The sequence below is a fragment of the Ornithodoros turicata genome, chromosome 4 (assembly GCF_037126465.1).
Source record: "Ornithodoros turicata isolate Travis chromosome 4, ASM3712646v1, whole genome shotgun sequence".
In the NCBI taxonomy this organism is placed as follows: domain Eukaryota; kingdom Metazoa; phylum Arthropoda; class Arachnida; order Ixodida; family Argasidae; genus Ornithodoros; species Ornithodoros turicata.
Window position 1 is genome coordinate 445443 of NC_088204.1, and position 24572 is coordinate 470014.

Genomic DNA, 24572 nt, shown 5'->3' on the forward strand with positions numbered 1-24572 from the left:
TCTGTTTCGGACAAGAAAAAAACACCAAGACAGAAAACAACAAACAAACGAAATAAAATAAAAAAAGTTGCGCTGACTTGGCAGATTTCAGAATATTTCTCGCGTCTGAAAATCGATCAAGTGCGCGCAAGTCACACCAAAAGTTTGTCGATGACAAGCGCCAGTGGCACCCCGAAGTAGAATTTTAAGCCTCTGTTTTGTGACACATTACACGACACATCCGCAGTATCGGCATGTGTGCTATACGTGTATCAGGGATCAGTGAACACAACCAGCCCATTGCAGTGTCCAATTAAGGCAATGCAGAAGCAGCTCTCTCTTCTCGGAGACAGACGCTGCTGTGAGGAGCACGTCGTGACTCCTCTGGCTACCCGCCAATGGACCCAGCCATGCTGCTCGCTTTACGCTCGTCAAGATGAGTTCATCGAATGCGCCTCGATGTGGCCATCACAGCACAGCTTCAGACAACCGCTTCAGACAAGTTGCCCATTCTTCTCCATTGCCACACTACCAGTCTTTCCGAACCGTACTCTCTCTCACAAAATTGCTTGGTCCACATCCAGCATACCAACGCTCTCTTCACCTTTCTGGACACCACAGGTCACCAGCAATGGGGTAGAGTATCGCCTCCATCCCGTAATAAAGTTGTTGTTTCGTATTTCCTTCATATTTGGAAAAGGGCCCCTTGATAACGCCCCTGGGCGGGCCATGTCTTTGAACGTGCGGCCGATAACAACGTCGTCGGGGCAGTCGGTGCTGTTCCGGGCCCGGAAGAAAATATTTTCCTGTATCCGATTGTATATGTATCTGATCCCGGAAGATCTTTTCTTAGACCTTTTTCTATATATGTATCTGCTTTTTCAAAATGACCGTGTGCAAATTTGAGCACATGTAAATAGACGAGTGCCCGCACTGCGACGACACAACCACTTCATGGTAGAAGGGACGGAAAAGTCGCATGTCCGAGAAACCCTAAGTCCGCCCAATTGAAATTGGCCGACGGCCGACTCTCGGCAGAAAGTCGGGGACCAGTTGGCAGCCAACTAAGTCGGCCAGCCAGTCATGTTCTAACGTCTGGCCAACGTTAACTGCCAACTACGTCGGCGAGGACCTGGCCAATGACGTTGGGCCAACAGACCGTGCCGACGGGACACCACCGTAGCTTGCCGTCAGTCGGTTATCGAACTCATCTTCACGTAGCACCAAGGTAAGTGGCCAATGACGTCTCTTTATGACGATTTCAATCAGTTCTCGGGGGTGCACATATTACCGAAGATTGAGACAGTCACGTAGACTCTGTTGTAGTCATTGAAACTGTCACAGAAGAGTCATATACGCCATATGAAAAAAGAGAAAGGGTCCTCTAACGTCCTCTATATGTTACATTGTGATAGGCAGAGCGAGGTTTGGCAAGCTGTCGGCCAGGGCAGATCTGTAGCAAGAAACGAGCTCGTTGGCCAAGCACGGCTCGGTTGGCCAGCCAAGCTCTTGCCAAGCTTGGTTCAATCTCGGTATGTTGCCTCGGGGAGGGTGAACGCGGAATGGTGTAGCACTGCATAAGTTCAACTTTCGATTGGCCAAGTGATTGTCTCAAACCAAATGCAGTAAGAAACAGGTGAGGCCGACAACGGCAAGCCCTTTCGCCATCACCACCACCCAGTAAGAAACAGAGACATTATCTTCATGGTGAGCTAATACGACAAGCAATTCCTCATTTCAGTGTTGCTTGTGTACGCATCAAATTAAACTTAGACACCTCACCCTTCATTTTGACTCACACGCGAGCAGGACTCTGGAATTTGTGGAAGCTCGCAAGACAAACCTATGTATAGTATCTGGTGTTCTTCCTCGGGAAAGAAATTTTCTTTATACTGACCTGTTTGATTCGAGTGATCTCGGGGCGAGCTTTTACGATTCTCCCCTACCCCGCGAGAGAATTGAGTGAGTTGGGCCATGCATTTTTTGGCAACGGGCCGTGGTTGGCCCATGCACAGGTGTTGTTCCGTGGACCATTCTAGGACCCACGTTTACCCAATCAGTACGAAAGCTTGGTTCCTTATTGGCCACGCATCGGCCCTACATCTGTCAGGTCGGCGCTGTACATTGGCCCGAGCTTGTGCTGGCTACGTCGGCCCGAGTAGGCCATTGTCAATCCCAAACCTTGGCCCAAGCTTTTTTTGCAAGCTGGGCCCGACAACTTTTAGGTTGGAAGCAGACGTCGGCCCAGTGTTTCGCCAATATTGCTTTTCCCGCTGGAAAGTAGCGTTGTCATGTAAAATTTCTCACTGGGCCGTGATAGGGCCATATATGGGTCAGCGTTGGCCAGGTTGGCCAGAAAGGTTGGCCCTATGTTGGTGGCCAATGGATGGCCAGTCTCAGGCCGTTGTCAATCCCCAAGCTCGGCCCAACCATCTTGTCTTAGCTTGGGCCAAGGTTGGCTTAGTTGGCCAACTCCTCTCAGCCGACCTTGGGCCAAGCACGTTTTTTCACTTGGGCGTGCACTTGCAACCGCTCATTTCGAGGTGCTGCTCCGCTGCATAGAAGAGCACCGACGCTTTCCAACGCCCTGGACATGTAGTGTTCATGTCTCTGTTGTGTGCATTTTATATTTAGGATGCATCTCTCAATCAGATGGAAAGTTGTTGTCCTCATCCGCGTCTCAATAGAAAATCTCATTTTTGTACAGCAAGGAAGACACGTGAAAACAAGAGGACATCACGGAGAAGCGGAGAAGCTATTTTTTTTCTTTCAATCATCATCATCATCAGGACATCACGGAACCTGCAGCGATGGGAGGTACACGTGGAGAACACAACAATCTTGCGCGTAATGATATCATTATCCGTGACGCGCATCTTGCGTGAATCCTACACTCTCAGAACACAAGTTCACCGCATAGCACGTTGTTCGCAAACCATCAATTGACACGAATGATAGGATTACTGCTTCTGATTCGAAAAGCGAGGGGGGCGTATATGATAATTACTATAAAAATGCCTATGTCTCTTCAAATCAGAAGCGATAAGCATATCATTCGGGGCTGTAGTTGGCGATGCTATGCGGTTCTGTTCTGAGAGTGTAGGCTCTGCGCAGATGGTCACACACCGAACGAAACAGCATTCTTCGACAGTCGGTAACACTGGCAAAAATCTTCGTTTGGCACTTGAAACGATACTCATGATAAGTCAGAGGCGCAGATAGTATATGGGCACGGCAATAAAAGCGGCCGCAATCTTTCTCACAAACTTCAAAGTTCCCCACTATCTTTCCTTGAACTTTTCTCGGTGGAAAAAAAGTTGCATTTTGCATTTTCTCTTCCTTCAACTTTGGTTTGATTGACAACACGGGCCAATATGGGCCAGGGAAACTCCAAAACGTCATTTTGACCATGTAATCCAGAAGATGTGGGTTCGAGTCCTACAGCTGGCTAACCTTTTCAGTGAGCTTTATCTTTTGCCATTTTGACGTCATGAAAATATTTCAAAGTACGCGCGTCTCGGTACGTACCCTTGACCTGAGGTTTGATTGAGGAGCGCTCACGTGTACTACGGAAAGCATCCAATAGTTGCCCTCCCTCCCATTTCTTGAACTTTCTTCGTGTTTCAGGAAGTTTAGCACACTTGGCCAATTTCCAAACATTTTATGTCCGGGTTACACCTTCACCCGGACACCGAACGCAAGCCCTGAATTTCCCAATTGTTCGGGTGAAATCCGGACATTTGTGGCGTTTAGTCTTCCTAGCGGGTATATTTTGGGAGGCTTTTTGGGGAGGTGTTGGGGATGGGGAGCGCTGAGAAAATCCCTGCGTGTAGATGTGGTTTTAGTTTTCCTTTCAAATATGAATGCAACGGAACCAAAGTGCAAAGCGGGCAAAGCGGTGTCATCATGTGACATGGACACGTGACCCGGCGGCGCAAGCAACCACCTCTGCGTCTGTCAGATGCTGTATGCGGTAGGGCGAAATGCACAGTAATTGCTACAGAGTGGCTAGCTAGTTGCAGAAATTCTTTCAACGAGTTCCCGTACGTAATGGCGCACACAGAAAGAAAGCTTTCGTAAGTAACCTCTTTCCAGACGATATCTGTAGCCGACGATTTAACCCTAACACGTCGTTTCGTGCCGTTTAAAAGTCCCAGTAAACACTACGTAATGAATTCCTTCACATACGTGACCCCAAGTTTACCTGTGGTATGTTATTACTAAGTTATTACCACGTAGCGTGGATATGACGCTCTTGGCATAACCGCTGTTACCTGTGTATTGGCGCATAGTAAAAAGTGTTATCTTTTTCGCGACGTTTGTTTCTTCCACGAAGCCGTAGGATTAGTTCTCACGCGTTTCCATGCTGCAGCAAACTGACTTGTGACACTTACCGAGTTGACAGCGATGATCGTGAACCGTACTTTACACCCTGTGATTCACCCGGTTGCCGACGTTATTGCTACCATTTTATGCAACCCCCTTCTATATTGAGTGCTGAGACGTGATAATGACTCACTTGGACAAAGGGTAGTTCCTGATGTTATGGCATCTGGGATTTCACTAATTTAATAGGTGCGTTGGAGAAACCACTACTATTGCAAAATGCTGAGTATTCCTCCATTTCTCAGTGAAGGAACATACACGGACAACTGCTTCAGTTGCTTTACAAGCACATTGCAGCATCAATTCATACAGCAACAAATGTGCACATAGTTGCAGTGACACATTTTCCAGTTTGAAACACTGTGGTGAAACAAGCCATTTGGCAATTGCACAGATACTGCTAAGGACTGAAAATCTTGTAAATATGCAGCAAATATCCTCAATATCTGTAGGGAGTGACTTTTTCGGGTTAAATGCGGGGGGTAAAAATGGGTCGCTATTTTTACATGTGTAATTCGGGGAGAAATTGGGCGATAATTGTGCTTTCGGGTGTTTTTGTTTCTCCCCTTGTCTATTAAGTCCTTTCATAATCTGGTTTTTGCGGAATCGTGACCTTCCAGCGGTAATCCCAGAAGGCATAGACAGTGTTGACACACATGGGTGTATTTCTTGGAAAGTAAGTGACCCATTCTTACATGTGTTACATGTGGCGACCTTTGTTCGTCTTCAGTGGAAACGCACTTGAGGATTTCATAGTGACTGGGATTCGGGGCGAAATTGGGTTTAACCCGAAAAAGACACTTCCTAAATATATGTTACGTTTTTATTGTTCTTTGTACGAAAGCAATGCACGAAATTCCCTTTTTTTTTTAAAGTGACTATAGGGATACATCCCTTCATTCTTGGCCTTGATTCTGCAGCACACAACAACGAATACTTGCACCACAGATATAAATCATGGAGCTGAAGGCTTTGCACAAGTGTACAAAGTTGGGGTAGTTGGTATCTTGACATACTGTTGAATGCAGCAAGAAACACACAAGGAAGAACGAAGTTGACACCACGGCTGCTTACTCTCAACTGACAGAAAATTTATTTCGAGAGGGACAAGGAAAATAAAGCATTTACGATGAACAGGTTTGAAGCACGAATAAGATCCACTGTCCCCACCCCACACATGCTTAAAGATCACTATCTAACAATTTCACACACATGCCACATTCACATGCCACGCATGGCTGACAAAGTACCGAGCATATTATTCCACATGAAAGATTACATCGTATGCATATCTCTTCCAAAGTCAGGTCAATGGCTTACACACATATCCCCGTTCTGTATTATTGATGGAGGGAGGCTACCCACTTTCACTTTTGCAGAACGTTGCTGAGATCGTATTGCAGAAGGTAAAGGGCAAGGCGAGAAGGCTGCGTAGCGAGTTGAGGGGCAGGCCTATAATAATGCCATACATTCATACCTTGTCTCACAATCTCAAAAATGTGGCTAAAAGGCATGGGGTTCCAGTAGTTTTGACTGCTCCTATGAAGCTCCAGGTTTTGTGAGTCAACAACCCACAGGTGAATGTAAAGTGCAGCACAAAAAAGAAGCCTTTGTGAGTTGCCGACAGCAAGTAGTTTACAGCATACCGCTCTCATGTGAACGACAATATATTGGGCAAACGGGGCGCTGCCTCAACACACGAGCATAGGGCAGTGGTGTCCGATTCAACTCCCTCAGGACACCTGGCAGTCCACTGTCGAACATGCGGGTGCAAGCCACTTTTTGGACACACAGAGGTAAAAGCTATGCTCAAACAAAAGATAGCAAGGGAGGTAGCTGAAGCATCTCTAATAATACACAACGGGGATATGTGTGTAAGCCCATTGACATGACTTTGGAAGAGATATGCATACGATGTAATCTTTCATGTGGAATAATATGCTCGGTACTTTGTCAGCCATGCGTGGCATGTGAATGTGGCATGTGTGTGAAATTGTTAGATAGTGATCTTTAAGCATGTGTGGGGTGGGGACAGTGGATCTTATTCGTGCTTCAAACCTGTTCATCGTAAATGCTTTATTTTCCTTGTCCCTCTCGAAATAAATTTTCTGTCAGTTGAGAGTAAGCAGCCGTGGTGTCAACTTTGTTCTTCCTTGTGTGTTTCTTGCTGCATTCAACAGTATGTGAAGGCTTTGCGTTCATCATTGATAAAATGGTGTAAACGCAGGCTAGCTGATGGACCAAGCCCACGTTCATGCTTATTTCATAATGGCTTTGCATTCGGCAATCCATCATGACGATTAAAATGCCAACGCTGCTGGCACACTCCTACTACGGTGACCTTTATATCTTGACCTCGCACTGCCAGGTACTGCATTCTGGGGTCCTTGTCGGGGAAAGATTTTGGATAATCGAAGCACGTCAACAAATCGAGCGAATCATAAGGAATTGTCCAAGGTGAAGTACAGCCTATTGGCCAAGCATGCAGTGGAGGGTGTATTGGCCAGGGCTGAACACCACACGAAAAAGCTCTACTGAGACGCGGAAAATATTAGACTCCGAACCAAGTTTTCGCGACAGATGGCTCAACGCTGTCTCGAAACCAGCAAAACCATCCACGAAAAAGAAAGTAGTAAGCTCTCGCACCTTAAAATATGGCAAAATATGCCACAACGTGTAAAACGGATCCCTTCTGATCTGTCCCAAACCAGGACCAAAGTGTTCTTTTCGTCGTCCAGATACAAGACCCGCTTTAGTGATGGCTTTGACAGACCCCAGCTCGGCATTGGATAGTTTGAATACAAGTCCTTGTCTTAGGATTTAAGGAAATGTTTCACAACCAAAGTGCGCGTTTTCTTCCGAGCGCATGAATTGTATAGCTAATGCCTGACTTGAAACCTCGGTGCATTCGGTTTTTGTGACCGTTGCAGGACATCCGGGGACTCTCTCTATCAAGTGTTGGGTCTTCCCAAAACAGCTACCTCGGACGACATCAAGAGAACCTACCGACGGGTAATGTTAAACTACTAAAAGTATGGAGCTGATAAAATGAATGCCTTTCCTTCTAAACAGTTGGCACTTAAGTATCACCCTGACAAAAATCCAGATAATGTCGAAGCTGCCGACAAGGTGAGTGGCTCGAGGGTGCAATATAACCCAACCCAACCTAACCTAAGATAATTCGTATCTGGAATTGTGCAGTTCAAGGAAATTAATCGAGCCAATGGAATCCTCATGGATCTCACCAAGCGAAACATCTACGACAATTACGGCTCTCTCGGCCTCTATGTAGCCGAGCAGTTTGGTGAAGAAAACGTCAACACCTATTTTGTTCTCACCAGTGGATGGTGCAAGGTACGTGTCATTCTGCGATTCGTATATTTATGCCCTCACTGTTGCCGTAACTGCGATCAGTTTGTTTTTGCCATTTCCACTGGCATCGCATAGTTAAGATCTTTTTGGGTTATCCCGCATTCCTCCCGATTATTTTCCCTCCAACGCAACGTGTGGTGCTTGAGACTATAAATTGCGACTAATGTTTGTATGCATCTATAACTGTGCACTGCTTGCTGGGAGGAAATAACACCCAAATGTATTAGTGATACCACTGGAGCAGGTTTACTGCGTGACCCACAAATAATTGCCGACATTCGTACAGAGGTTGAAAAAAAGTTTCCCAAAATGGGAGAATTGGGAAACATCTGTATTGTGTGCAACATTTGAAGTAATTGGAAGCACCAGCCAGCTGTGGATCTTGCATGTCACACGAAACGCTTGTCGTCTGCTTGGGGCACCCACTTGAAATGGGAGGCCCACTCTGAGGGACTTTCTTTGTAACATTAGGAAATGGTGCAGAATTTGTGATAATTTTCAGGCACTGTTCGTGTTCTGCGGGATCATAACTGGCTGCTATCTCTGCTGCTGTTGCTGTTGCTGCTTCAATTTCTGCTGTGGCAAGTGCAAACCCAAGCCTCGGGAAACATCTGGGGACTATTCCAATCTCCACGTGAGTCCTCTTTTGCTGTAAAGTGACACGAAGGTTCCTCACTATTTAACGTATATTCGTCCCTAGTCCTTTTATGTATCTTTGCCACAGGCTGGCGTCTTAATTAACCCAAATTTGGATCTCGCACGAGTGGCAAACAAGGATTCCTCACATCATGCATTTCTGATACTGTTTCCGGTAATTAAAGCTCGTAGACCCTGCGTTAGAGCGCATGAGGTGTGCTCTTGAGCGATGTCCTTCGGTGATTTAAATGGGCCCAGCGCCACGTATGAAAATGAAAATTTACTTTGGTAACTGGTTTATGGTTTTCACCACGTGAGTTTCATTTGCCCACGTTCAGGAGGGTCTTCTCCAGTTGTGTGGAAGAGAGGTGCGATATTTTCCATATGCGCAGAAATACAGAAATTGTAACGCATTTTGCCGAGCACGGGTAAACCTGCACAAGGTTCAACAAACTTTGAAATCTCTAGTAAGATTGGCCGCAGACTTTGTAACAAGGAGTTAGCAATGCTGATATAGCTTTCCAAATTTGTCCGTTGTGATGCAGTTTGAAATGTTTGGTCTCTTCACTAGCAGAGCTCACAAGGTGGCTCGCATTATAGTAGACCATTTTATTAGGGTCAGCAGGGGAGGAACACTGGCATCTTATACACTGTGTGCACAACTGATAGGCAAGTGAGTATTTTGACCATATCATTTTTATGCATATTTTCCAACTTGAAGTTGTATAAACTTAAATGCTTATTGGATTTAAGCGTATCGGGTGATGTGTATTTGTGCGAAGGAGGCCTAAGGAGATGAACGTCATAACTAGGACTTTATGCGCAAAAGTCTCCCAAAATATGCGTGCAGATACGCGGGGGGGGAATTGTCAAATATGCTCAAAATATGTGCAGCAAAATTATCGCTTCATGAAATGTGATGCCAAGAGTATGGCACAAAAGCCTTTTGTATACCATCAACTTCTTTGTGCAGCAAAATAATGAACAGAAACGGATCATGGAATGTAAAATGTACTTTTTTTTTTTACTGTACGACATTAGAGTACGTAACCAAAGCCATATTCCTGTTGTTGGGCAATGCAGTCTTGTATCGAGAAAATGTGCGTTCTACAGGTTAGTCTAGCAAATGGTACACATTTCAAATGCATCGTAAACATAGAGGAGCCAACCGCAAACTTCACAATCGGGTAGCCATTTGTCTCAAGTTTTGTTGGAATTTTTTGCGAGTGTTACGGTCCTGTAGAAGAAAAATTAAAATTAAAAATCGAGCAAAATCTCACTCTACGCATTTTCTATGGCCTATATCGGTCAAAAGCCACCATTTTCTCCCACGTAATTTTCAATTTTCAAAATGCACGGGGTGAGATCTTGCTCGATTTTTAGTTCCCTTCCCACGTGACTGCAACGTTTACAAAAAATACCAACGAAACTTGAGACAAATGGTTCAAAGTTTGGGGTAGGGTAAACCCCATTTTGTATTTTTACTATGCGATTAAAGCTAGACTGACTCTGTACATCGCAAGACGTGCTTGCAAACTTGAAAGAAGCTAGTTGATCTGCGCTGTATGCAGACAGAGTCTCGTTCTTTGGCTTCCCATGTAATGAATCCTCACGTGGCCACTATTAAAGTGCCCCCTCAGTCTGGTAGCTAGGTCATAGAGCTCAACCTGGCAGGAGACCTGGGAAGGCACACCGGAGCAAAAAATGTGCGGTAGAAACGTGACCTGCAGATGTATGCTGTCATATCCATTTTTACCAATTCGGCAAAAATATGCAAATACATATAGGCGTAACGAAACATTCTTTTTTGTGCTCTCTGAGCTCAGAAACGTCAGGGTACTCGCGGAGAAGCCCGGGTCGTAACTATTAGGCCACATATACGAGGTATTACTGCTCAGGCCAATAGTTGGGGCTAAAGTAAGGAAGGCTGAAACAGGACGAGCACTCAACAAGACACATAAGTTGAGAAACAGATTTTTCCATCACGCTACACGGCGATACCTTTCGCATTTCACTGGCATAGACACAAGTGCCGCAATAGCCGCATATGAGTGATTTTCGTCATCGCCACCAACTTTGCGTATTTTTAGCTGAAAAATAACGAAATCCTCGCGGGAACTAAACCCAAGCACTAGAAGCCAACGTAGCTGACAGTGCGAGGAAAAAAATTCAAAGCCGCGAACGCGTTCATTGGAAAGATATTGAACGCCAAAATCGCCATGCCTGAATCGCCTGCGTCGAATCTGCCGTATTCTTTCGGATTTTTTTTTCTCTGGAACTACGGAAACTAGAGAAAAAATCCTCGCTATTCCATTCTCAATGTGAGTCAGGCTAAAACATATACTTTTTCAATAAAAATCATCGATGTTGTACGGACCACCTTGCCTGAGTTGAGGATGGAATCACCCCGGTGTATTTTTAAGTAAAAAGGGGCATTCTGAGAAATGGCAGCAAGGTTGGCGTCGCAGCAATGAACAACCTTATGAAACTATTTGTGAATACGTGCAATATGCTTGTCTACAGAAATATAAAACAGTGAATAAAGCTGAAGCAATGTAGAGCAGTAGCAAAATATCAATGGAGATGCTTAACAGCATAAACAATATCTAGATATGAGTGCTCTGCTACATCATTTATGCTCCATAGGCCTTTTGACACGAAGGTCCGTTATTGGAAATAGTGCGTCATCTCACACACATAGATGTTCTCCTAAGAAGGCCACTTTTATTATCTTTTTTGTAAATATTGAGGCTTTAGGTTTATCAACGCTGTAGTTGCTCACTAATAGAATTAATCCTCCAAAATAGAACTTGCCTCAAGATTGTGCACACAGTGTAGTGCTCCTTCGTCGGGGCTTGAGTGCTCATTGTTCGACGTGAAGTTAGTATTGCCCTTGAGATGCTTCAAATGACCTTTTCCTTTCATCTTTTAGTAGTTCCTTAAATGCAAGAGCTGAGCACAGGTTGGCAAAATTAACACACCCACAAACTCATGGTCGTAGTAAAACCCCAAATCATTGTTTGAGTATACTGTAATGGCTCCAGAAAATAGTCTGCTTCAACGTTTTTTCCCTTTTATGTGGGGGGTGATTTCACCCCCAAGTCAGGCAGGGTGGTCCAATCGACCTCTCCAATTAATTATTTTCTTTCAAACATATATCAAAGCCTGGGCTGTAGGAAACATAGTTATTTTATTATTAATTACCGTTCAGATGCGGACGTTTTGACCAAGACACTTCCTATGAAGTTTGACGCCACTAATCTTTATAACCATTCAACATATTGTTTTTTTTTTTGTTTTTCTTTTCACATGCTGTCAGTGGGGGGTCGCATTGTGTCCTAGGTTCTGAAGATTAGAAGGTACGCCTTAGTCCAGCTAAAAAATGGCAAATTTGGCGCTTCTTGGGCACCTCACTGATTTTCTTTCAGTTGTGGGGTAAATTATATGATTGCGTTTGCCGTGAAATGCCCTGTACTCTCGTTTTGTGATTTGGAGCAACGTCCGTTTTGTCCACCGCAAATGGGTAAATTCAGCAGCACGCCATATATGCCGTCACGTCATTCATATTTCTCACAAACTTTCATGATGCACGCACCACATGAAAATTTGCTTCACAGATGGGCGACGTTACATCTCAGAGGCGCAAAATACCCCTGCTCAGTAAAGGGTGCAGCAATGGCTAGATTTGTTCCTTTTTTTCCATGAGCTCGGTGAAATAAAAGTTTAAAAATATTTTGGCATTGGGAACATTTATTGAACAGATGACATCAACTTTGAAAAGAGAAAAAAAACACAGGCTGTATAAAAACAAGATACCGGAGGAAGAAGGTAAAATTTGTGAACACTGAGACAGAAGAGGATTGCGGTGCCAACGTCATTGAAGCCAGGCTGGATGAAAATTTGCCCATTGCATCAACAATTACCTCCATGTGGAATTGAAGTTTTCAATTGGAATTTCAATCAGTCCACGCTGTACATGCTTTTAAATGCGAACTGCGCAACATCAAAGTGGGTCACTGCAACCGGGGATGACAAGTGAGCATGCGTCCAAGTCGGAGGTTAAGCACAACGCAACGGTGCACAACCTTCGGTCCACCGCAGTAAAAGCGATGAGAAGCACGTCCAATTCTCTCGTACATTGACAGCACGAAGCATCACTGCAGGGACCAAGAGCCTCCTGCATGTCTGGATATTGAACTTCCTTTCTCACACCCGCAGTCCAGTCACCTTCCTCCCATATCATGTCACGTAATTATCTTCTCTTCAAAGTTGATCTCGTTTGTTCCATAAATGTTCTCAAAGCCCCATTTTGCCTTTATTTCTGTGCACATAAGAGTGAGCTCCAGGGGAAAAAGAACATCTATGGCCGTTGCTGCGCTGTTAAGGGTACTGCTGCGGGGGTACTTTGCACCTCTGAAATATAACTCCATGCCGGAAACAAATTTTCATTCTATGCGCTATTTGGGGTCTTCCCGAAGAAAGTTTGTGAGAAATATGAATGACGTCACGAATGGGCATGTATGGGAAGCGAGCTGATGAATTTACCAATTTCCGGTAGACCACTGCTCACAAAACGACGTTCTTGCTACGAGAAGAAAGGGCACTTCGTGGCAAAAACAATTATATAAATTACTTTTATGTACCACAACTGAAAGAAGATAAGTGAGGGGCCGAGGCAACTTTGCAATTTTTTTACCTGGACAAACGCAAACCTTTGAATCTTCACAACTTAGGATACAATACTGACCTGCCACTGACAGTGTGCGAAAAAAACTGGCTGAATCTGTTGAATGGTTACGAAGATACGCGGCATCAAACTTGGTAGGAAGCACTGTGGTTGAAACGTCCACATCTGGACGGTACTTAATTGAAAATAACTACCAACTACTTTCAATTACCTTCATTGCCAATATGCTTCGATATATCTTTGAAAGAAAAAAAATCTGAGGATGAGCGGACCACCTTTCTGACTCTGCATGAAATCACCCTGGACACCTACAGAATGTGTGCCACTGACATGGTTAGAAAAGGTTTTCCTCCATCTTCCATTGACCAGGCCCTGTCAATTGGCCAGAAACACAAACTACTATGCACCTTGAGAAAAAGGTTGACCAACACAGAGATGTGGGTCCCTGTAACGGTTTTGATTATTCAGAATGTGTTCCCTTCCTGGGGTTTCCTTGTCAGGGGGGTTATCGAAGCATTAATTGTCTATTAGATCGTCGATACTCTCGATATACAAATGGGCCCAAAATTGTTCGTGACTCTAACGTGCGCTTTGGTCCCCCAAACACCAAGGGCAGTTATTACTGACACTAACAATAAACAATCGGTCGTGCGAAATATTAAACAGAAAAAGAGATGTGGAAATTAGAAAACAACAAAGCGTAAACATTTCAATAAGTGAAGCGGTTTGCAGCTCAAAGAGACATTGTCGCCCAGCTCCATAAAATTGTCTGTGCGTAGAACAACTTGTGTTGTTCGAGAGAAGGAACACTGGGAACTAGATGTTGTACAAGTAGCAAATTTTAAATCTCTTTAACTGATTATTTATTTGTTTAAGAATAATTTATTTAATTTGTACGCTTTCTTGGCAACCTCTCGATTGAGCTATGCCGGATTCACAATACTTTAATGCTCGTAAATCCCTAGTCCATGTAGGCACTGGAGTAGCTCCCAAAGTAGCTTTGAATATCCAAATGCTTGCATACCTTTGAAAGCGTGATGCAGATAGTTTGACAGGATGAGCCAAGCAATGAAAACGACAGCTCTTTGCAATGAGCGTCCTTGTCCCACGATATGCCGAGTCTTGATAGTTACACCCCAGTTGAGAAACACTGGTGTAGAACTTACGATCAGATGGATTTTGAGGAACACACTGGGTCGGAGGACAAAACACGAGACATTTTGTCCTCCGTCCCTGTGTTGCTCCTCAAATTGGAAGAGATGGTCTAGAGTTTTGTTTCTCCAGGGGTTTCCAATCAATCTTGCACAACCTCAAATAAACAATACCGAGCATCATAATCCGAACACAAATATGACAACTCTTGAAACGTATGCTTCCAGGAAGAAAGTGCAATGAAGTTGAAGCTTGATGAACTTTATTGAATTTTCCCAATTGAAGTTTGAATTTTATTAACATTTGCAAATTGAAACTTGAACAGGTTCATCATGTCACTTGTTCTGAAGTGGTGCCATAAGCAAAAGAATGTGGGTCAATTGCGATTTCTCGTCCTACGAGCAGTTAATCCTGTCCATTGTTCCTTTATTTGTTTCCTTATAATTTTGGGAAAATTGTTACTGCAAAACCTACACGTGATAGGAACAATTGTAGACAATGTTCTCTAGTGGGAATGCTTTTCTTGGCATTTATAGAATGTGCTGTCCTCCCTAACAAAAGGACACTAATGTGATGTAGGCAACAGGATAATGAGTTAATGTGTATGACACAGCTGGATTTCTTCTACAGTGCTTATTTCTCCGTGTACGTATTGCTACGTGACACAATCACATAATTCAATTTGGTTGGCAGTTCTTGGAAATGTGACAAGTTTAAGATGAAGAAGAAATGTATTCTGAACCTTTAATATGAGTGGTGTTTTATACAGGCTGTTATTTTTTTAATTATCACTCGTTAAACGTTTAACAAAAAAAGCTACGAGATCAGCAGCGATGTGCTTCTAATAAATGTATGTTTCCCCTGGGTGAGTTACGCGGCCAGACAGACATCCTCCCACAGACAGCTTCTAGATGACTGATTATCTCTTTAATGACGGAATGTATAGTAAAAGCGAGTGTTAAGCTTGAGAGAAAATCCTCCTTCTAAAATCCTTTGAGTGAGTGTGTGCGTTAAAATATCCATAGCTGAACATTGCTACGCAAATGAGGCAAAAACGAAACTGCTTCCCCAAGATGTGGCCGTCGCAACCTTATCTCGTCATGTGGTCCTCTGACGGTGTGGTCCACTGTGGGCCTCATTTGCATAGCAGTATTGGGCAATGGATATTTCAGGGTTTTTAGAAGCTCTCTCACTCTGGAGGCCTGCTCTTACTGTCTTCGAGATGGCCTTGCAAAAATGTGCCGATCTCGTAGCTTTTCATAAAAAACTCCCTGTATATAAAGAGAGACATTATTCAGAAGAGAAAAAAATGTATCATTAAGGAGGAGTACAGCAGTGAGGAAGGCCAGAGCCCCGTAACGTCCCAGCCAATGGGTGCCGACAAGGGTGACAGCATCGCTGCCCCCATCCCCATGCCATCATCTGATGCCACAGAGACGACCAATTTGAGTTCCAGCCAGCACACTAGCTATGCCACACGGCAGGAACCTTCCTTAGTGTCATCTGTTCCTTAGTGTCAAATTGCCCCATGACCTGCTCAAAAGTTTTTTGCTTGTCATTTCTTTGGGATTAAACTAGTTATAGTAGAGGGTGTTCCATTCTTGTTTGACCTTTGTTGTGTCAGTGAAGGCTAAAGAATATTTGTCATACGAGGGTGAACAAGCAATATGGAAGCCTATGTGGAAGCAAGCAAACTGATTTCAACAATTGACAGGTACCGAATGAAATCTTGTCCAATTAAATTGTTGTGGTTATCTTGACATAGAATACCTCTTCCCCCTTCTGTTGTGTAGTGTTTCATGTGAAGAGCAGATGTTTGGATGGAAAGGGGACAGAGTGCAAATTATGTGGAGCGTTCACCCGTGCCATGGTGCTTTTCTGGCTCTTACCCAAATCTGTGAGGAAAGATTAATAAAGGTGGTAAATTTTTTCGTATTTGCTTTTATGCCGGAAAAGAGTTGTGCCGTAGAAGGTCATTTTTGGGTTTGCGCACAACTTAGTTTCCACTTGCTGCTCTTACAGAACAAACACTTGCACATGCTTCTATGCTATTAATCCAGGATTAAGTTGCTAAACCATGGAAAGTTTGGAGTTCCTTTGAGAAGAATATTTGTAGCCGTTAAGTACATAGTGTACTGGCTACATTGACTGCATTATATTTGTGAGGAACCAGGAGTTGATGATACAGAGTTGCAAAGTATTTATTAGAATGAATCTGCGCAGGCGCTAGTGATTGTGCGCTGGTTAATTAAGGTTAGTTTGCTTTTACTTTACCTTAAGTGATGGGCACAAACAATTTCTTACTTTGGAGATAAACAAAACATATACCTACATAGCACTCGGCACTACAGATTACTCAGCAGTAAATGCCGAGTGATCCTGCCTAATGAGACTTGCTTCGAACATAAGCATCACCATGTAGGGATTGTTGGTTCTGTCAGGTCCAACTGTTGTATCGAGGAAAATTGACAGCGCATTGTTTTTCAGCTCCTCGAGCTACGTGAAATATGCTTTTTTTTTTTCCCAAGCCAGTTGGGCAATATTGCACATGATGGATATCCAGCAGCAAGTTGTGCGACAATACACAATTGTGGCTGATTTTTTGAATGCAGCTCCTGGGACACATTTGGCACTCTCTGCGTGTGTAGCTTTTTCTGACTTACGAGCTCTGTACTGCCTCTGAATGTTCTGGCACATCTCTCGCGAGTGTGTTTTTATTCCTGTATCACATGGGACTTGTTCCATAGAATTGTCCATATGTAATGGTTGTAAATGCAGAATGGTCTCCAACTGAATTAAAAATAACACAATTGAATCTGCTTTGAGTGGGTTATTTCTCTTCAGTTGCCACCAGATATTAACACCGAGGGTTAATAACATACGCAGGGTGTAATCTTCTTGCTGCTGGTCTTACTAGAGCAAATCCACTCTCTTTCATGAAGGTTACATTCTACCAATGCACGATATTCATGCTGTGGTAGAATTGGGGCTCCCATAAGGAAGGGTTTTGCATTCTTCTACAATGAGCACTTCCTACACTGTGACCTGAAACAACATCCAGTATACGAGGTTATACGCTGTTGGCTCTGCAGTAACGAACCTCGTCAGATTTTCTTTGCTCCAGTCCCAAAATGACAAATTCAATTTCTACAAATAAAAATGTTTATTTACATCAGATTCTGTAATAACAATGGTCCGTGCAAATAGATTTTGTAGCTGCAGATGCACAGTAGCAAATAGGCAACAAATGTGACACACTCACTAGCATAAAAAAAGGTGTATATTTATAAAAAAGAATGCACGTTGAAAACTATGTTGACAATAGTGTTAAAAATAAGAGAATGAAACAAATTGTGCTCTTTGATTAATGAGTAGGAAAGAGGGAAAACCTGTGGTTTATCGCATTTGCATAGTGCTCTACAATAACTTTTAATAAAATGTTGAAAAAATTAGTGATATCTGTCACCACCTAGGTTGGTGCTGACATTATTGAGATCAACTTGTGGCACATGTTTCTTTACTACTGAGACGTATTACAGTTCATACGTGAGGCATTTGTTTTATAAGGCACTTACGCATCATAAAGTTGATGAATTAATAGTTTGTGCACAGGATACACCGTGTAAATGCAGCATGAAAAATATCTGCGCTATTACAGAATACAACATTAATTGTACTCTGCTTGTAAACATGTAGACGAGGGAATTGTGCATCTTCTTCCATCAAGAAATCGATAAGATGACATAATCATGATAGAGCAAAAGTTTTGCTGGAAAGCCTCAATGATTCGATTCACAACAAATCAACTTGACCTACTTTACTTATCCCAAAGGGTTTGACAAATGCCTTTCCATTCATAAAACTACGTAGATCGAGAGGAATTTTTTGTGGAGGGACACCCGTGGGTGTTGGGTGTGTGGATGTCCTCCGTACACGCTGCACCAGATATTCCATGAGGAACATGTCCACAGGATTGATTCCGTGGAATGTGATGGCACGGTTGCTGCAACAGTTTCCACCCTGCAAACCGAGAGCTGTTGAGAACGCTTCAAAAATGAGAAATGCTTATACCTCGGGGCTCAAGAAGAGACTGGACCTCCAGTAAGAGTTGAAATAGGAGACAGATCCAGGGATGAGCATCTTTTCCACACTGAAAGGGTTAAATCGACCCCGATTCTTGGCATCTCGAGTGTCTATGGGCCTGAGGTGCTTCAGAAGTCGACCCAGTGTCTTATCGAATGTTACACCTCTCAGGTTTTTACAAGACATTCCTCGCAATAAAAGCACTGACCCTTCACTTAGAAGGATGCCGGCGTTTAGTACGTTGTAAAATCCGTGGGAAACCTGCATCGGGTGACCCAAGTAATAAACTAGGCTCGAATTGAGAGCTGCCACGTACGCTCGCAAGTTTTCTATCACAGCAAACGTCTCATCGTCTGCGATTAGGACCCATTTGAATTTTCCGCCAAATCGTTTCCACGCAAATTTTATAATCTGACAGGGCGAGTCAGAAGGTACAATGTGTACGTATGCATCTTTCATAGTGCCGAAGTAGATAACATGATTGCAGTGCCGGGTCCAAGTGCTGGCAACCGACCGGACCTGCTGAGGTGACTGGGCATAAATAAGGCAGATGACAGGTGTCCTGTGGAAGAGAAAGTCCGCTTCACTTTTTTCACCGAAATTTGGGTCTGTGCGCTCGTAGCCAGATTCCGAAAACCAGTGGTCGTAACTTTCTACTTGCAGGTTTTTAACAGATGGTGAATGGGATCTTTGGTCGCTTTTCTTGGACTGTAACGTTAAAAGGCCGAGAAGAATCCCAGAAAGTGATGCCCCGAGGAAGACAGCCACACTTCGCGATGCTGGCATGTTGTCCATTCGCATTAAACATATGGACAGATTGATTGTACAGAAAAAAATGTTACCAACGCACAGAATATTTCAAGCTTTTTTTTTTCAAGTTGGCTCATTTCGCGTCTGAGGCGCCGCCATTGTTGTTATTCTGCTACGCTCCCTCAGGCGCATTTTCGTACGCGCATCAAATGAATCACGAAATGAACAAAGAAAAAAAAATCAGTACATTGCGTGATGTGGAAAACGTGTTTTTATTTTCCTGCAAACAATTCGAAATAATTTTCGCTGTTGATGCGTTCGTGCGTCTGTTCGGCTAGCAGACCTCTTTGTAGTTTCTGTTTCGGATTTTGTGGTTGCCTGCTGTTGCCTGCTGTTGCCTGCTTTTAGCAGTAGCGCAGTGGTGGTGATGGTGGGTGGATCAAGGTGCAGTCAGCCTGCTCAGTAGCCTGTAGCGCAGTAGCAGTAGTAGAGTAAAGATGCAAGCAAGCTGGGTGGTGACATGTTTGGTGAGTATGAAGATGAGCAGAAAACGTCGTGCCTTCGTGCCTTTTATTGCTCCTAGCTCCTAGAAAGAATATACCAGTGGTGGACATGTATTATAATAGTATTACTGTAACACTTTTGTGTTAGTATTATAATACGAGCTCGAAAAAAGTGTACCTGTTTTGCGTATTACACATAAGTCAATAATACTTGTTTGCCTTCACATTGATATGACTCGTCACTGGTATGCACTGATAGCCAAGGGGTCTGTAATGTTCCAATTTTTCCCATTGGCTTTGTCACTCTTCTACCAGGTGACTTCTCATAAAGCATATGGCTGAGGCCATTTTTAGGTCTGAAGAAAGCTATAGTCTTTGTTAACATATCTAATATTCTAACCTATGTTGTTCATCTACTTTGGTGGAATCTCTACAGGTGCCTAGACTCCTTTTTAGAGGAAAATCAAATTGTGTGTAGACGCTGGTATAGTAGCACCGAAATAAATGTTGCATATGCCTTGGTGTTTTCTAAAGGAATGCGTATTTCATAGGCACTTTCAAACGTATTACTGTATTAGTATTATCCCAGGCAGCACAGTAACTTGGTCCATTGTTGTCGTGACACTAATAAAGGAGCATGTTTACGATTATTCTTGCAATAGTTGTTGCAGCAAGATTGCCAACAACCGGTCAATAATGACTGGTGATTGGGAATATGGTCGCCATGGAGCCAGCAAATAGGTGATATTGCCTGAAGATGGGCAATGTGGTCTGCATATAGCCGAGGACCAAACAATATTGGCTGAAAGAGAGCAATGTGGTCTACATATATAGCCGTCGGCGGTCAAACAATATTGGATGACAACGGGCAATATGGTCTACATATAAGCGCCGGCAAAACAATATTCCATGAAAGTCACAGAGTATTGGATAGATGGGTGCCCAATTTTGCAACTGTGTCGGCGGCATGATATGGCCACTGTATTTCCCACACTGTACCAATTAGGCCAATACTGGCATATCTCATCAATCTCTCAATATTTGTCCAGCGTGGACTAGTCCCCCTCGTTGTGGCCCAATGTTGTCAACATTGGTTCAATTTCGCTGTACGTAATAGATTGTTACAACACATGTGACATACTTATCGGCTAAGAAACTGAATACCAATCATTTTTGGCATTTCGCCAAGGTTTAAAATGCAATCATAGACGAGCATCCTTCGCATTGGGCTTGTTCTTATGCTGTGTCGAACACGGTATCGAACGCTCTTCTTTATTAGTCTGTCTTCCTTTCATTTTAGTAGTTTATTTATTTTTCAGCACGAAATCTTAAGGTTAAGAACGCCGTAATTCAGTCTATTGGCCTGCCGCAGGAAACACTATAAAAAAGACAGGGAATGTGATAACGGCACTGGCAAACCGATACTTGGATGTCGGCGTGCCAATATTGTACCTTGATTGGGCCTATATTCATATGGGACCAATATGAGGCCATTCAGCCGGGGCAATAATCTCATTGGAGCCAAATATTGGCGCACCAATATTACGCCTTGCTTGGGCCGGGTAGAAATTGTAAAATTGGACCAGCATTGGGAATCTGAGATAGCCAATATTTGTCCAGCCTGTGGTGCTGCCGGGGATACTACACCCCTACGTACATCATAACATACTCTTTCACGAGGTGACGTCAAATGGACGATTGCAATTTTCTTTCCCGTCTCTTGGACAAAGAACAAAGCGTTTCGCCTTCTTCAAGTTTTATTCAAACCCCTTGACCGCGTAGCACGCTCCTAGCGTGTCCCGAATGATGATTGGTTAAAAACGGAAAGCCTTTTTGTGGGCTCGAAGGTGTTTTCCTCAGACGCCTTTCCCTGTGAAGTCGGCCCAGGACTAAGAATTCCCGGCTGAGCGTGGCCGGCACCTCGCGTGCAGTTATGCTAATTCTCACAGACGCTTCCACAAATCAGGAGTGGCCTTGACCGTGGTCAAGTTCTCTATAGGGAGTTTTCACCTACTCACATTGTTACGTGGTGGTCACTTTTCCTGGCATAGAAAGATGACACCATTTTTCGATGCGACAACTATAGTTTCCATAAAAGAAAATGTGAGAACGACAATGACATTCGGGATAAAAGAAAGGTACGGACGCAACCGGATTTCAAAACACCATTCCAGCCTCCCGAAAACTCCAAGGAAATAAATATAGACGCATGTATCAACTATGGCTGTTTGTTTGCCTCCGAAAAAGAAACTTTTTTTCTGACTTCCTGGAACATACATATATATGAGGAAGATGGTGTTTCCAGATTTTACTACCACAACTGGGGTACCGTTCCCTCATAAGATGAGCCTATGCGAGCGTAAACAACGCCCGATCAGATAGAGTGGGAGCAAAACGTCATCGAAGCGTTAAACCAATTGTATTCACCGATATAGACACGCGACCTGCGTGAGAATGGCCACCTGAATTGGAAATCATCTGAGCGTGTTATATGCGCAGTCAGTCCGGGCGGATTAAAAACCAATGCCGTGGGAACGACGGAAATGAGCCGCCCCCCAATTTCTCGCCCATTAACCCCCTGGTGGGCTCTTCTGTCAACACAATAATTCAAGTGTCGTCCCCGATGGATTAAAAAAGGCTTTCATGGTGCTTTTGTTTGCATAAGATACGAATTTATTGAAGGTCATAACGAGAACGACAAGGATAAAACGTAAAACGGGTTCCATAACACACACAGTTGTCTTTCAGAGACTGGACCAACATTCCGTAAAGCGTGCTTCACCGTATTCACCTGAATCCGCAGGTGAAGCATATCTATTTTTGAATGGAGTCTTTTTCTGAGAAAGCTCTCTATGACATCCGACCGTGGTTCCTCTTTACGAGTGGAAGCTCGCTCGAAAAGCATGTCTTCTCCTTCGGCTATGTGAAAATATTGGCACGAAAAGATGCGATGAACGCACCTCAATTTCTAGCCGGGAAGACACCGCCATGTTGGTGGAGGGCGGAGCCACTTCGGGAGTACCCGCCTGTTTTCGTGCGATAAGAGATCCTCCTCCGGTGCCTGGGAGACCATGATAAGGCTCGCCGCTTTGACGCATTTTTAAGATGCTATTGAAAACGATCCGTATCAAAAAAAAAAAGAAAAAGGCAGTCACGCGGTCCTCAGGTGTCATTGGAAGGGATTTTTCTAGGAGAGAATCTGAGTATTATTTGGAAGGAAACGAGAATATAGCATAGCTCAGTATTTTTTTTTTTTTTTCATTACGGGGTATTTGGAAGGAAGCATTCTTTTAGTAGTTTTTTGAATCTGAGAATTTCGGAGGAGAGCTGGAGTAGTTAGTTCCAATTTGTGTTTTAGCACGAATCCCAATGTTGCTAGTGGAGAGAAAATCAATATCTTGACTGACAATAGGAACGGATTTTCGTAAATGTATTTTATTTACAGTGATACACGAGACAGGATTTTTCTTTGGCACCATACGGGAGATATTATCCATGTCAAAACTAGGGTTGAATGGGGCTCGACTCCACATCCGGTTTCCGTCCTCCGGAAACGAACATATTTTCTTTCCCATTGTGGGTGAGTCTGATGTTCTTCTCGCTTTCGACACCGACACAAACAGTTGAACGTTTTCACATTTGCACATGGTCCGTATAATCGTTGGGACCCACACTGCTGAGACTAGATGCTGGTGAACTCGGAGGAGTACCCGGATCAGGCAATGGATCCGGTGGTTCCGTCTTCACTCGTATCGTCTCGTGTCGTCTGATCCTCCTTGGCTTCTGGTACTCCAAAATAGAAGACAAAAGTCGAATGTATCGGATAGCCAATCGAAGGATCTCATTTTTGGAGAGTTTCTTATCTGGTGGGTGCGTCGGCACGAGACGACGCAAGTCGGAAAATGCACCATTCACGTTTTGTTGTCGCCATCGTTCACGGCTGTTTGTGAAGACCCGTCTGGCAGCTCGTCTCGGCACAGGAGCTGATCTCTGGGGGGTCCATGCAGTGTTGTCGTCTGCTGATAAAGGCTCGTCACAGCTTGTATCTGTTAGGCAGGATGAGTCCGTGTCGGTGAATTCCTGGCCCTCCATGCCTCTATTGAGTGGCAAACAGAAAACTCTAATTTCGCCTCGCAGCATTATTAAATAGAGCCCGCATTTAACCCCAAATCTTTGAAAGGCGCCGCAATGATTATTTGCACGTTGGGAATAGTCAGAATAGAATTGAAACAAGAGTTTTAATGAGAAGCTTTCTTGCAGAATCTCAACTTGTTCACGAAAGCTTGTCAATTAAAACTCGTAACCGACTTGATTGTCACTTTGGGAACAGAAAGAATTCGTACCTGTCAAGTCCGAAAAGGATTTCCCTGACGTACGACGTCGCAGCCGGATGAGCCTCCGGAATGGGATCGTCACCCCGGTCAGGAAGCTCTTCCCTATTGGTTCGCTATAGACCAATGGAAAATAGCCATCTCGATTCTAGGCGGGGTTGACTCTGGGGCGCCATCTGGTGAGCGCTCTCCACACTTTTCTAAAAGGATGGGAGAGTGCAAGCAAGATGGTAAAACGGAGAGAGCTCGTTTTACATACCGGTCATAATAGCCAACAACTGACCCAAGTGGACTGAAAACAAACCATCGTTGTTCAGTGAGTGTTTTTGCCCTCTACTCTATATGTTCCACTGCAATAGGGAACTTTACAAATCGGATACAGCAAGAAACATGCTCATTTACTTGGTGTGATGAATATTTCTGTCAAAAGTACACTTTGTGACATGGAAATGCAACCTGCACACTCTCATAAATTTGTCTTCTGCCTATGTAGCAACACCGCATATAATGCAGGGGTGAGCACGTATTATAATAGACATTTTCAAAAATTATTTGCATTAGTATTATAATAGGCTCAAAATATGTATCGCCCATATTACTGCGCTCGTTGATTCTTCTCCACTGGCCTTCCCCTGCTGTCAGCCATAGTAGGCGCTGATAACACCTTGGCACTGTTCCATTTCCCCCTCTGTC

General features: G+C 43.8%; 3 protein-coding genes across 6 annotated transcripts; 1 reads left to right on the top strand and 2 right to left on the bottom strand.

The window, feature by feature from the left end:
- Window positions 1-3878: 3878 nt before the first annotated feature.
- Window positions 3879-17027, top strand: LOC135390567 (dnaJ homolog subfamily C member 5-like). 4 transcript variants are annotated; one of them, XM_064620299.1, is made up of 7 exons: window positions 3879-4055; window positions 7296-7377; window positions 7438-7494; window positions 7567-7719; window positions 8240-8371; window positions 8990-9046; window positions 15535-17027. In XM_064620299.1, exons 1-7 carry the CDS (start codon window positions 4030-4032, stop codon window positions 15724-15726), a joined length of 699 nt encoding a protein of 232 aa, XP_064476369.1. In that variant the 5' UTR covers window positions 3879-4029; the 3' UTR covers window positions 15727-17027. The 4 variants fall into 4 exon arrangements, with proteins under 4 accessions (XP_064476369.1, XP_064476370.1, XP_064476371.1 ...); XM_064620300.1 differs by having other exon boundaries at window positions 15538-17027; XM_064620301.1 differs by lacking the exon at window positions 8990-9046.
- A 329-nt stretch (window positions 17028-17356) lies between these two features.
- LOC135390569 (glycoprotein-N-acetylgalactosamine 3-beta-galactosyltransferase 1-like) lies at window positions 17357-19228 on the bottom strand. The gene is made up of 2 exons (XM_064620305.1): window positions 18284-19228; window positions 17357-18232 (listed from the first exon to the last, which is right to left on the bottom strand). Exons 1-2 carry the CDS (start codon window positions 19094-19096, stop codon window positions 18005-18007), a joined length of 1041 nt encoding a protein of 346 aa, XP_064476375.1. The 5' UTR covers window positions 19097-19228; the 3' UTR covers window positions 17357-18004.
- A 3953-nt stretch (window positions 19229-23181) lies between these two features.
- Window positions 23182-23640, bottom strand: LOC135390514 (T-cell acute lymphocytic leukemia protein 1-like). The gene has a single exon (XM_064620208.1). The coding sequence runs from the start codon at window positions 23638-23640 to the stop codon at window positions 23182-23184; it is 459 nt and encodes a 152-aa protein (XP_064476278.1).
- Window positions 23641-24572: the final 932 nt, after the last annotated feature.

Bases quoted from the DNA above. Each gene is read 5' to 3' on its own strand.
- LOC135390567 (XM_064620299.1), top strand. From the start codon at position 4,030: ATGGCGCACACAGAAAGAAAGCTTTC. The intron at 4,056-7,295 runs GTAAGTAACCTC...TGACCGTTGCAG, and splicing joins CACACAGAAAGAAAGCTTTC to GACATCCGGGGACTCTCTCT. The intron at 9,047-15,534 runs GTGAGTATTTTG...TGTATCATTAAG, and splicing joins TGTGCACAACTGATAGGCAA to GAGGAGTACAGCAGTGAGGA.
- LOC135390569 (XM_064620305.1), bottom strand. From the start codon at position 19,096: ATGCGAATGGACAACATGCCAGCATCGCGAAGTGTGGCTGTCTTCCTC. The intron at 18,233-18,283 runs GTATAAGCATTT...CTCGGTTTGCAG, and splicing joins GTCTCTTCTTGAGCCCCGAG to GGTGGAAACTGTTGCAGCAA.
- LOC135390514 (XM_064620208.1), bottom strand. From the start codon at position 23,640: ATGGAGGGCCAGGAATTCACCGACACGGACTCATCCTGCCTAACAGAT.